The sequence below is a fragment of the Haemorhous mexicanus genome, chromosome 16 (genome assembly GCF_027477595.1).
Source record: "Haemorhous mexicanus isolate bHaeMex1 chromosome 16, bHaeMex1.pri, whole genome shotgun sequence".
Taxonomy (NCBI): Eukaryota; Metazoa; Chordata; class Aves; order Passeriformes; family Fringillidae; genus Haemorhous; species Haemorhous mexicanus.
In genome coordinates this window covers 6,396,765-6,408,408 of record NC_082356.1, presented here as the reverse complement: position 1 = coordinate 6,408,408, position 11,644 = coordinate 6,396,765, and the positions used below count along the sequence as shown (strand labels likewise).

The 11,644-nt window shown below is 51.6% G+C and overlaps 1 protein-coding gene across 1 annotated transcript in view; it reads left to right on the top strand.

Moving 5' to 3' along the window:
• Positions 1 to 517: 517 nt before the first annotated feature.
• LOC132334621 (hydrocephalus-inducing protein-like) overlaps positions 518 to 11,644 on the top strand; it is a 42,685-nt gene continuing 31,558 nt past the window's right edge. The window contains exons 1-4 of the mRNA XM_059860723.1: positions 518 to 1,004; positions 8,708 to 8,724; positions 9,222 to 9,356; positions 10,814 to 11,013. Of these exons, the coding sequence (XP_059716706.1) occupies positions 518 to 1,004; positions 8,708 to 8,724; positions 9,222 to 9,356; positions 10,814 to 11,013 (839 nt within the window). The remainder of the gene's footprint in view (positions 1,005 to 8,707; positions 8,725 to 9,221; positions 9,357 to 10,813; positions 11,014 to 11,644) is intronic.

Sequence of the window (11,644 nt, the reverse complement as noted above, 5' to 3'; positions counted from 1 at the left end):
CATACTGTCAACCATAGAGGTTTTCAGAATCTGAGAGTCTGTCAGCCCTGGGAAGATGACTTCAAGTAGCATTCTAGATCTGCTTTTAGTAGATCTCAAAAGAAATTGTGTGGAACATCCCTGTGTCTGTCAAGTAACCACAATGCTCTATAAAAACAGTTGCTTTAAGCATCAGATATTCAGACAGTCTTTCTAGAGACTGTCCAGGAGGTTCTCAGGTTCTTCTGAAGTGCACAGGAAAAGCAAGAATAGATATGATTTTTCAGAAGAAATTGTCCTTTTCTCCCTCCCCCCGACTAAAATCGTTACCAGCCACTTGGACATGCTTCCCCCTCTGTGCTATTCTAGTGTGCATTGCTGCACGGAAGGGCAAAGATCTGAGACACGGGATTGAAGGGAACTGAATACAAAGTCGAGCCACTTGGACAGACAGATCAGAGCCTTTGCTTCTCCCTCCACTTCAAGGCTGAACACTCCTCCTTTCTGTGCAATCATCTCACTGTTTTAATTGAAGTGCATGATTTCAGACACTTATGGGAAGTGTCGAGAGCCTGGGTTCCCCCCCGGCCGCGCCTTCCTTGTGCAGGAGCAGCCCGGAGCTGGGGCCGAGGCCCCGGCGATATCGAGCGCTGCCGCTGTGGCCCGTCACGTTCCGGGCCCCGGAGCGGATTCCTCCCCCTCCGGCCGGGCACCGAGGGGGCAGCAGGGCTGGAAGGAGCGGGGACCGAGGCCCGCCCGGCGTCACCGCCCCCGGCCCGGCCCCGACAATCGGGTGCTGCGGTTGCCGGGGAACCGCGGGCGCGGCCACAGCGGCTGTGACGGCGCCGCCGCCTCAGTTGCCGCAGAGCGCGCTCCGGGTTGGTTGTTCGCAGCCTGGGCTCCTGCAACAGCTGCACTCAGCGATTCGCTCGGGGACTTTTTCACAGAGATTGTCTCTGCCAGCGAGCCCTGGACTCGCAGGGCATTGGTCTCTGCCAGCGAGGAGTCCTCAATTTCATTTGAAGGTAAAGATTGATTGTGCTTTTTTGTTTTGTCCCATCTGTGCTCTGAAAGAGAATTCCAAAGGGAAACAGAGGATGGGATCATGTGCAGCTGAATAGATGAACGATATCTGGTCTACTGATGGTGCTTTTTTTCCACTGAAGAAATGCAGCATTTCCTAAATGTACTAGTCTAGACATTTTTTTCCCTATAGTGATGACTTAAACTGCTTAAAGGTGAATGAGTTCTGCTCAGGTTTCAGTGGGTTGTTATGGTCTGGTTCTTAAAATTATTAGGGATATGCTCCTGAATTAAGGTGCAAACAGGACCATATGCCAAAGTCAATTGTCTGGATTTGATGTAACAGCAAATGTGAGAAAGAGAGAGAGAGAAATAGAGAAGGGAGTTGGGGAGGGGGAGAGAAAGTATGTGACCAATTAAACAGAAAGTAGAAAGTTTTACCATTGCATGAATCTCATTGACATACCATGAAATCCTCTTCTGGTCTTCTCTGTGTTGAGGTGTCACAAAACATGAGACTCCAATGGATTCATGCAGATTTGGGCAAGGTGGGACTGCCCAGGTTCCTGCCTGGGGTGGGGCAAGTTGGACTCTGTCTCTTGCTACTTTCAAATAAGATAAAATCTTTAGCACCAGTATATCCTTTTGAGCCTGCTGTGAATTGGGTTGTGGATTTTCAGATCTGTTGTGTTCCTTTGCATGCCATGCAGTCACCTGGTGCAAGGCCTCAGGAATGGGTCTGGGGGCACTCTGGAGGTCTTTGTCGGGTTCTGACACCCCCTCAGCTGCCCCTGATGGGAATGTCCCCTGGATGTGGCCTTCTGGGGCTGGGGGGTTTTAGAGCTGAGCCAGTTTGTCTGAGGGAGGATGGGTGTCCACTGCCCCTTACCAGCGGTTGTGCCACACCCCCAAAATTTCCTCCTTCCCCCTGTGTTGATGGGAAGTTTGTGTGCAAAGCTGGCCTCAGCAGATGAGTCTGTAGCTATGACTTCCCCAGCCTGAAGGCAGAGAGAGCTGATTTTCAGGACAGCTGCTGGGTTTGGCTTGGTTGTGGATACATTTTTCTCAATTAGCCTTGTTTAGTTCTCCCCAGACCTGAGGTAGCAGGACCATAGTGTCACCTTGATTTTGTTTCAAGTTCCCTTAGGTGGCTTAACTCCCAGTCCCAAGTTCCAGTCAGGAGGCATTTTCAGGGAGGGTTGGGCTTCAGTGGAGGCAGCTTCCTTATTCAGTTTTGTCAGAATGGGCAAAAAGTCCTTCCTAACAAGATTTAAGCCATTAGCCATAACATTCCAGTCTCTCCCAAGTCCTGTGAAGAGCAGCTGAGAGAGCAGGGGTGCTTTTTAGCCTAAAGAAGAGGAGGCCCACTCTGGCTATTTTTAAGTAATATTTAAGCTAGAGCTTTGTCTGTTCCAACTATTATTAATGTTCAGCTTTTGAGCTCCAGGTTTCAGTACAATCCATCTTTGAATTGCACAAGGCAGCCATATAGTTCAAATAAAATCCAGCTAGACGCCTAACCATACTAGCTACTTATGCCAAACAAGCACTCAGCTACTTTCAAATCATATCAAATTGTTTAGCACCAGTATATGCCTTGAATCTGCCATGGATTGGGTTGTGGATTTTCAGAGTTCCATTGTTGCTCCTTCCAGTTTTGTTGAGGCACTGTCTCCCTCTGTGACATCATCCCTTGGAGATGGCGTCTGGATTGCCCAAGAAGACACCACCACCTCGTCTTTTGCTGAGGGAAAGGCTGAAGCCAAACACTGTGAGTGGCCACTGGGGCTGTGTTAAGGCTGGCACCTGCCCTGGTGTCCCTGCTCTCCCTGGCCCTGTTGTCCAGCAGCGCTGTGAAGCTGCAGAGCCCCTCCCCAGCCCTCTGTGCCGTGCTCCTGTTGCTGGGGGCTGTCCTGGTGCAGCAGGGAACACTGTGGGATGCTTCAGTTGTGTCTTGCCTGGCTGTGCCAGTGGAGCCAAGTGAAACCAATGTACAGCTGAAGCCCTGAGCAGGTGTTCTGTCCCTTTCCCTTTGCCACAGGAATTCCTTCTGTCAGGCTGGGCACTCACCTGTGCTGCTCTGACCATCCTGCCCTTGGCCACCCGGGCATGTGGGGGAGGGAAAGCTCAAATTCTGCCCAAAGCCTTGAGAGCCATGGCTGTTCCCAGCTGGAAGAGCTTCCAAAGCAGCTGTTCTCTCCCAGCTCCTGTGGGCACAGATCCAGCCCTGCAGGCAGCACTGGAGCCAAGGCCACAAAGGTCCCTTGCTGTCTGGAGCTCTCTTGGCTGAAGATGCCCCAGTGCTGAGGCTCTGTCAAGGAGATCCCTCTGTTTTCTTCTGTGGAGGGCTCTGTCAGCCCAGACAGAGAAAGCAATTTAACAGGGAGAACCAAAACCTGGACACATTCCTGTGCACCTCCCTCTTGGTACAGCTTTGTTTTCTTGCATCTGTTGGACTCAGCCAGCAGCGATATCTCCTTGATGTGAGTTCTGAGTGTTGTGCAGGGATGGAGTTCAGGCAGTTCTGAGAGCTCCTGCCCATTTTCTGGAAAGGTCACTGCCTCAATCCAAGGAAATGTAAGAGGAAACAAATGCCCAAAGAGCAGAAATCCCCAACCATGTCCCATCCAATCCCAGAGAAGCCAATAGGACAGAGCCATGTGGCTGGAGTGTGTGTATTGCACTCTGTATTATTAATTTACTGATGCTAAGGATTTCAGCAGGAAACTTCCAGGGCTCCCAGGACTGTCCTAGTGGCTGTGATCACAAGTTATTCACCAGTGCCACTTGTTCCAGAAAAGCCTCTCTGAACAAGCCATCTCTGAGGCTCTAGCTGGTGTATTTTTGCCTTTCAGCTGCTTCCCTCTAAGTTCCAGAGGGAGAAGATTCCCAGCAGGAAGAAGGAGGCCAGTACTGGGGGGAGTATTCTGCCCAGAACTGGCCCATTTCCAGACAGGAGTGAGACTGGTCCAAAGGTAGCCTTTTCCTGCTCTTTTCCTTTCTGTTGAACAGGAAGTTTGAAGGGGGTGTGTGCTTGTGACAGGCTTGCCTCCAGCAAAACAGCTCAGTTTCCAGGTGCTGTTGTCATTGCACACTGCTGGGAGGGGTGGACTGGGAGTCCTGGTGTGCACTAAGCAACACAAATAACCTCTGCTGAAGCTGCTGGGCTGTGCTGGAGTGTAGCTGCCATTGCTAACAGGGGGAAGGCTGGGGACACAAAGGCACAGCATTGCCATTTGCCATTCTCCTGCTGAGAGAGCCTCCTCTTGCTTTGGTGTGGTCACCATCAAATGCTTGGGGTCACAGGATTCCCTCCAGAGTGGCAGCGTTGGCCTTTGAAGGCCAAGGATCTGCAGGAATTACTTCAGATTTAACAAAAGAAATTGCATTCCTGCTTTGGGCTGGAACAATGTGTTGGACCCTGATGGGGTGTTAGATTTTGCAGGGTGCCAGATGTGCAGGGGACTGGCCCTGGGCAGAGGGGAATGGATGTGCTTTATCTGGATCAGTGCCTACTTAGAGGTGTGTTTAAAGCTGCTTTTCTGGCAGGACTGGCCCAGTAGAAAGCACAGTGCAAAGGGGCAGGTGATCAAGGTGGGCTGTTGAGCAGGAAATTGGCAGCAGGAGACATGGAACAAAGTGGTTAAGGATTGCCCTTGAGAGGGGCATTGGGAACACCTCAGGGAAGGGCACAGCTAAGGGCCAGTGTGCTGCAGCCACTCCCTTCAGCAGAATGTGTCTGCTGTGAAGTCCCACAGGAGACCTGCTGGTGTCCCTGCAGTGACAGCAGTGTGGCTGGAGCAGGCAGACAAAGCAGGGGAGAGTTTTCTCAAAGCAATGTCTCTGCTCCTGAAGCATTTGCTGTTGTTGTGTCATTCCAGATGTGCCTCTACAGTGGCATTAAATAAGATAGCAGTAATGACAAGAAAGCACCCATTTAAAACTCGTGGAAAAAGGAGATACCAACTGTCATGGTCTGCGCCTGGCGAAATGCCAGTGCTTCCATGAGAAAACCTCTTTTCCTGGTATCTACTGTGAGATGTGATCAGAGATAGAGCAGAGCAGGCTCCAACTTACGATTGAAAGGAAAAAAACTTTATTAACATAAAACTACAGGGAAAAAACACACAGAACACAGGATGAAAACCTTCCAAATTTCCTCCTCCTCCCCCCACCAAAAATTTCCTAATTCCGTTACCACCCTTTGGATAATCAATTCTCAATTCTTTGAGAAGAGAGGAGTCCCTCTTGCACTACAGACTTCACCCAGGAAACAGGCGAAACTTCTCGTGTTTCTGTGTCACGTGTGGCACCGCCCGGAGAACATTTTGCCATCGTGACCTCTTCCTTCCATGTCCAGTGCTCTCACCACTGCACATGGACCAGAGCTGCTTCTAGGGTTTTTTCTCTTTAAGGATGCTTTGTCCAGTTCCAAAAAAGAGCACAGTCCCTCTCCTTTTGGGACACCTGTCCCCGCCATGTTTCACCCCCTGGGGCTGAGGGGTCTCTTGAACAGAGATCATCTTCCTCTTCTTCTTCTTCGAAGACGGAGGGCACCACCACAACCCTCCTCCACCCTTCGTCTCTGTTCACACACCTTCACATCACTGCACTCTCCTGGCTCTGAGCCACTGCCTCCCCCCAGAATGCAGTCTCTGTGTCACAGGAACTCAAGGGTTCTGTCCATAGCTATCCAAGAAAAGTCCAGCCAAAAGCCACTCCATCATCTCCTCCCACCTAGAATTCTTCTCAACTTCTCTCAATCTCACCAACTCCAGGAGGAATCAGCATTTGCAAGGTTTCCATCGTCCCAAGAAGGGTTAAAAGTCCCAGGCTCTGCCGGTTTGGTTCATGAACTCCCACGGCTGGCTGCCCTGCTGGGCACCCCCCCCTTCTCCTTCACTCCAGCCACGCTATCACAGGCACAGGCTGCTCTCTCTCTCTCTCCCTCCAGGGGGGGAATGGGGGATGGCTGCCCGAAGCCCTGGCAGTGCAATGCTCCTCCACCCTTCGGCCCAGGCCTGGCCTACCTCCCTCCGGCCGCATGGCTCCCCTCCCCACCCCCACCCAGCTCCGAGCTGGACAGGGGAGGTCTCCTCTGGTCCAGGACCGGAACTCAAAAGGAACTTCCAGTGGGAGTTCACAGCTTTTAACCCCCTGTGTTCTCAGAGGCGTATCCATGCCCTCAGTGGACAAACCAGGTGCCAATATTAAGATCTGGACACCGATTGGCGTGACCACACCATCCCAAAAAAAACCATTTCCCCTCAAACCACAACACCAACTCTACTTTTACCCAAGTTGCTGAGAAAATAACTGAACCCTACCCTCATTCAGCATTCACCTCCCTTGTCTTTTGATTTTCACCTCATCTGTCTTTTTATTTTTGCCTTTCCTTCTGTTTGAAACACACTAACTTTTAAGTACAATGAAAGGGGACAAAATCATCAAAGCAAAAGAAAACTATTTATTAGTAAGGATTCAGCTGAGCCGGGTGTGTCTCCCTCCCCGAGAGCCAAGCACACACACACCCTCTGAGAAAATGGCAATCTTTCTGTGCCCTTTATACCCGGCTGGGGCGGTCCCTGTCCCCTTTCCCATTGGATGGGTACTCAGGAGCTTCCATTCTCTACTGACCACCAACTTTTCTGTCCCCTCCCCTCTCGTCCTACTTCCTTTTGGTCAGGTCTTCAACCCCGTCCCTCTCACTGCCACACTCAACATCCAACCTGAACAAATCCAAACCACAAACAACACACAGAACCAACAAATTCCATTCTTTTGCTTTATGACCTTTTGGCTTCAGCCAAATACCACCTCATCTCTCCCACCTCCTCTGGTCCTGTGCTCTTCTTACTGATAGGTCTAAGTTCTAGAGCAAAAAAGATATTTGCAGTTGTGTGGGCATGGGTTTCCCTGTCTCAGAGTAAAGGACATCCCAGAATTGTTTCCCATTGAGTCTCCTGTAAATCCATGGGTTTGACTTACTCCATGAGTGCTCAGTCAGTGCCCCAGAGCTCTGTGACCACATAGGCACAGGGCTGTGCTTAAGGGAAGTGCTGCCTGGCATTGTGGAGAAAGAAACCTGGAGAAATAGATGCCAAAAGAGCAGCTTGGCCTGAGCCTGCTGTGTGTGGCCCAGCAGCTCTGGATCACTCAGAGCAGAGGTGGGTGAGCCACTGTTTGCCCAGTGTGGGCTGGGCAGACGTGCTCGCCCAGAGTCTGTACTTCCCTGGGGATCAGTGGAAGATTCTCCTTCATGAACCTTCCTCCCAGCAGCTGAAGCTCTCCCTGCTCTCTCTCACCTCTCCAGCTGCCGTCAGCTGCCCCAAAACAGAGCTGGTTTGGGGTTTCCCCACCAGAGCTGGTATTTCAGAACTTCGTCGCTCGGGAGGTCTCTGAGATGGAGCTGTCTCTCATTAATAAGGACAAGGTAAGTGCTGGCAGCTGGAGCTTTAACACTGTGCTGGAAGAGGAGAGTGCTGTCATTCCCTGGGTGTACAGCAAAGCAAGTTCTCTGCTGCATCACATGCAGAAGAAAATATCTCAGCACCTTGTTCTGCAAGATGGTGGAAATCTTCCTGTGCTGGGAATTGTCCCCTGATTTTGGCCATGCAGTGATGGTGTCTATCCCAAAGGAGTTTCCTTCTCTTGCAAGCTCTGGATTGAGAGGAATGTTGAGGGCTGTACAGTTCTTTCCTGCTCTCATGCTGTGCCTTGAGTCTATCCCACACCCTGTGTCTCCTTGGTTAATCTTGGCTCCTGGTAGGAATCTCTGCGTCTCTCAGCCAGTTTGGCTCCCTTTGTGCAGCTGACAGTCACAGCTCAGGGGCTGAGTCTTCTGCACTTTGTGCTGGAATCACTTCTCATCAATGGCGTTGGCACTGCAGGAAACGTGTTCTGAAAGAGCCCTGCAATCAGGCTGATGGAGCAGAAGCAGTGAGAGGCCTTTAGGTGCCACTTCAGGCACCCTGCTCAGCTTCATCCAGTTCTGCTCAGCTTTTCCAAAAGCAACACGGTGCTCTGCTTTCCCTTTGGAGAACCAGAGCGCATCCAAAGCCGTGTGCTCCTGGAGGTTTCCACCTTCACTTGAAGAAATTTGGATTGTTTTGCCGTTTGCCAAGAGAGCTAAGAGGGGAAAAAGTTGAAAAATGTCAGCAGTTGTGTTCCAGTGTAAAGAGGAAAACTTGAGACCACTGGAATTTCAGTCAGGGAAAGATTTTCTCAAGGGGGGCTTGTGCCAAGAGTGGGCTGGTGGGAGGAGACAGGAGGGAGTTCAAATCATCTGGTTTAGATTTTTGGAGAGCATTTTGGTGCTCAGGGGTTGATGCTCTCAGTGTGCCAGAAAATGCATGTTTGCTGTGTCTGTGAATGCCAGAGAGCAGAACCTGGCCTGCTGGCTGCAGGCAGGAATGCCCAGCCTGCCTGCACAGGCAGCAAGAAGGCCTGGAGAGCCAAGACTGGCTTTTCATCCTGGAACCACACTGTCAGTCAGAGCTGGTCATGTTTCTCCAGGCAGAAAAGGCCTTTGAAGCCCACAGTCAACAGGCAAAGCCTGTCTGTGTTGCTGTCACTTTTGGCAAGCTAATTGCTCTCATGGTTTTATGATTCTTCCTTGCTGCTTTACTGCTAATTGCAATTCTCTTTGCCATCTCCTTGTTTTAGGGATTGTCTTGCTGTGTTCCTTCTCTCTTTTGCTTTTCAGGTTTGCTTTTCTTCCCAGTAAGGCCACAGGGCTTGGTCTCCTCTCTTGCTGCTCTGCCTGCCTGACTGTATCCCCACAACGTCCCTACCCAAAGCTAATCTGCTAGAAGGGAATTTCTTCCTTCCCCCAGGACAATGTGCTGGTTTGCTTTCAGGTAGCACATTCCCCCTCTGGAACATGACAACTGCATGGCTGTGTGCAGGCAGAAGCCAGCAGGTTTTTTGGCCTTGTAGAATAGGCAGATGACTTCGTTCAGGTGCTCTGTCTCCATCCTGCTGGTGCTGACCTGCTCAGCCCTTCCTTGCCAGCAGGCACTGCCCTACTGGCCCTGGCCAAAATGCTGGAGGCAGACAGAAGGGATTCCAGTTCAGCCTTGTGAATGATGTGCCTGTGCCTGCAGAGCTGAAAGTGCTTTGGGAAGGGGCCAAGGAGGGATGCCAGCAGGGCACGGACAGGTCTCCTCTGGTCCTGTTGGCACAAGTGGCACAATGATCATTTGGTGTCTTTGCTGCAGATTCCTTGGCTGGTGAAGGTGTCCATGGAGAGCTGCCCTTATTTCCAGCTGGCGTGCCCCAGGGATGTGTACCATGTGGTGCCAGCAGGCGCCTCTGCCCCTGTGCGCATCCGCTTCAGCCCCGCCGAGAACAAGGTGAGAGTGGAGGAGCCAAAGCACAGACTGATCTGCACAGCCATTGTTTTCCCTGCACTCTGGCTCCAGCCCATTGCATGCTGTGAGCTTGGCTCCAGGCCGTGGGCAGGCAGCCTGCAGCCAGTCACACCTTGGCCCCTGCTGGCAGGCACTGCAGCCAGGCCTGACAGGCTCTGCTTCCCCTCCCTGCACATCCCTGAGCATTCCCAGGGGAAGATGCAGAGGGAACAGGATGGAAATGACAGAGGGCTGTTGATAGATGTTGGGCCATCTCTAGGTCTAGGGGAAGGGGTTTCATTATGATGGAAAACACCAGAGGAACCAAGAGGTCAGAGAGCTTTCCTCCTTGCTGACTGGCACCAGCTTCCCTGCCTGCCCCTGGGCTGGAGCAAAGACGGTGCTTTTTCACCCCCTCTGCTCTCCAGCCTTGCAGCTGTGCTGTCCCAGAGCACAAGTGAGCATGGTACAGCTGCAGGGCCAGGGCAGAGGATGTGCTGTGCCCGTGAGCCCGGCCTGGCACAGGCACACTGGGCTCTGGGTGCCCTTGGTCAGCAGGAGGTTGCTGAGCTGCAGGGGACTGGGACACCTGCCTGAAGGAGCTCGTGCAGGGCAGGTACAAGCTGCAGGCAGAGCTGTGAGCCCAGGGCTTGTGGCAGTGACACTGCTGGGGCTCTGTCTTCATGCCTGTCCCTGTGCTTGCTCTGTCAGCTGGCACCCATCCCGTGCCAAAGGTGCTTTTGTGGGGAGGTTTGAACAGCAGTGCTGAGGCCCTGGCAAGTCTGATCTCAGTGCTGGGATCTGGAGGGTTCATGTTCTGGTCTGGAGGCTTGTTCATAGGGAAGGGTTTAGGACATGGCATGGAAGGGAGGAAACCTTGCAGGGAAACAAAGAGAGGCCCTTTCCAACAGCATCCTGCTACCTCTTGGCACTGTTCTTCTCCTGGCTTGGTAGGAGAGGCAAAGTTAGAGAGGAGTTCTGAGCCAACTGATGTTTCTACAGCAGGCCAGAGGTGCAGGATCTCTTTGGGTGCAGCTGTTTTCTCATCTTCCTTTTGCTGCTTAGAGCCAGTTGAAGACTTTGTCCTATTCTCAGACAGTTGGAATATAGAAACCTAGAGGAATGTCCTGTGTTCCCAAGCACCATGTTCTTTAGAATGAACTTAGGAATTGTTTAACAATCATTAAAATTTAGAGTAAAATTGTGGTGGCCTAGGGTATGGGTATGACCTAGTGATACAAGAGCTGAATGCCACAGAGATAGGTTTTGCAAAAGTGCCCCGGTGCCTTTAAAATGTGACATATTAGTAGAACTTAGTGCTCATTTTAGGGTGCAATAGGTAAATCGATGCCCTTGGAGCATCAATTTACCTATTGCACCCTAAAATGAACAATAAGTTTTTCTTCTGCCATGGGGATGGCACTAAATGCCCTGTGCTGAGGCAGTTTCTTTTCCTGCAGGATTATTGCTACCAGCTGGTCTGCATGACTGCAAGGGAAAGGATCGTTGTGCCCATCCGGGCCATTGGTGCCCGAGCTGTCCTGGACTTCCCTGCCCAGCTGGATTTCTCCAAGTGTGCAGTCCAGGGCAGCACCCAGAAGACTCTGCTGGTGCGCAATGTCGGTACCCGGGCAGCTCGTTACCAGCTGAGCACCCAGAGGTGAGGCAGCTCATCTGTCCTTGTGCAAAACACCTTTGGGGGACAGCAGAGCTGGGAAAGAGCAGCAAAAGGAACCAGAGCATTGCAGCTGCTGCCCTGCAGCCTGGCTGGAAGGGAGCAGGATGGATGGCATCTGCTCTTGCTTTCAGTGGCCTTGGAGCTTTCTCTGTCCCAGATTTGCTGTAGGCTGCTGGAACATGTTGGTAGCTGGCTTGCACCCTCCTGAGCACAAGCAGCTTCTGAAATGCTTCCTCAGCACTGTCAGCCAAATAGACCCATTCCCTGAGAGGCCACAGGCACGTGGCTTTCCAGTGGTCCTGGAGGGGACCTATGGCAATCATCTGAGCAAACACACTGCTCAAAGCAAGAGCAGAGTCTGGGGACTGCAAGGTGCCATTGGGAGATCTGGACCTGGCTTTAGATGCCATAGAAGGGAACAAACATATCAATGGACCTAGCTAAAAAGCAGAAGAAAACAACGTGTTTTTCAAGAAAACCCCCTCCGTCCCTTATCTTTTCTGCCTGTCAGTTGCAGTAGTGATTCATTGAGAGGATGGATCTAACAGGGTGAGAAGTGTCTTAAGGAGCAGCTCACAATGAACAGAGAAAAGGCCAAAACTGAGCTTGCCAG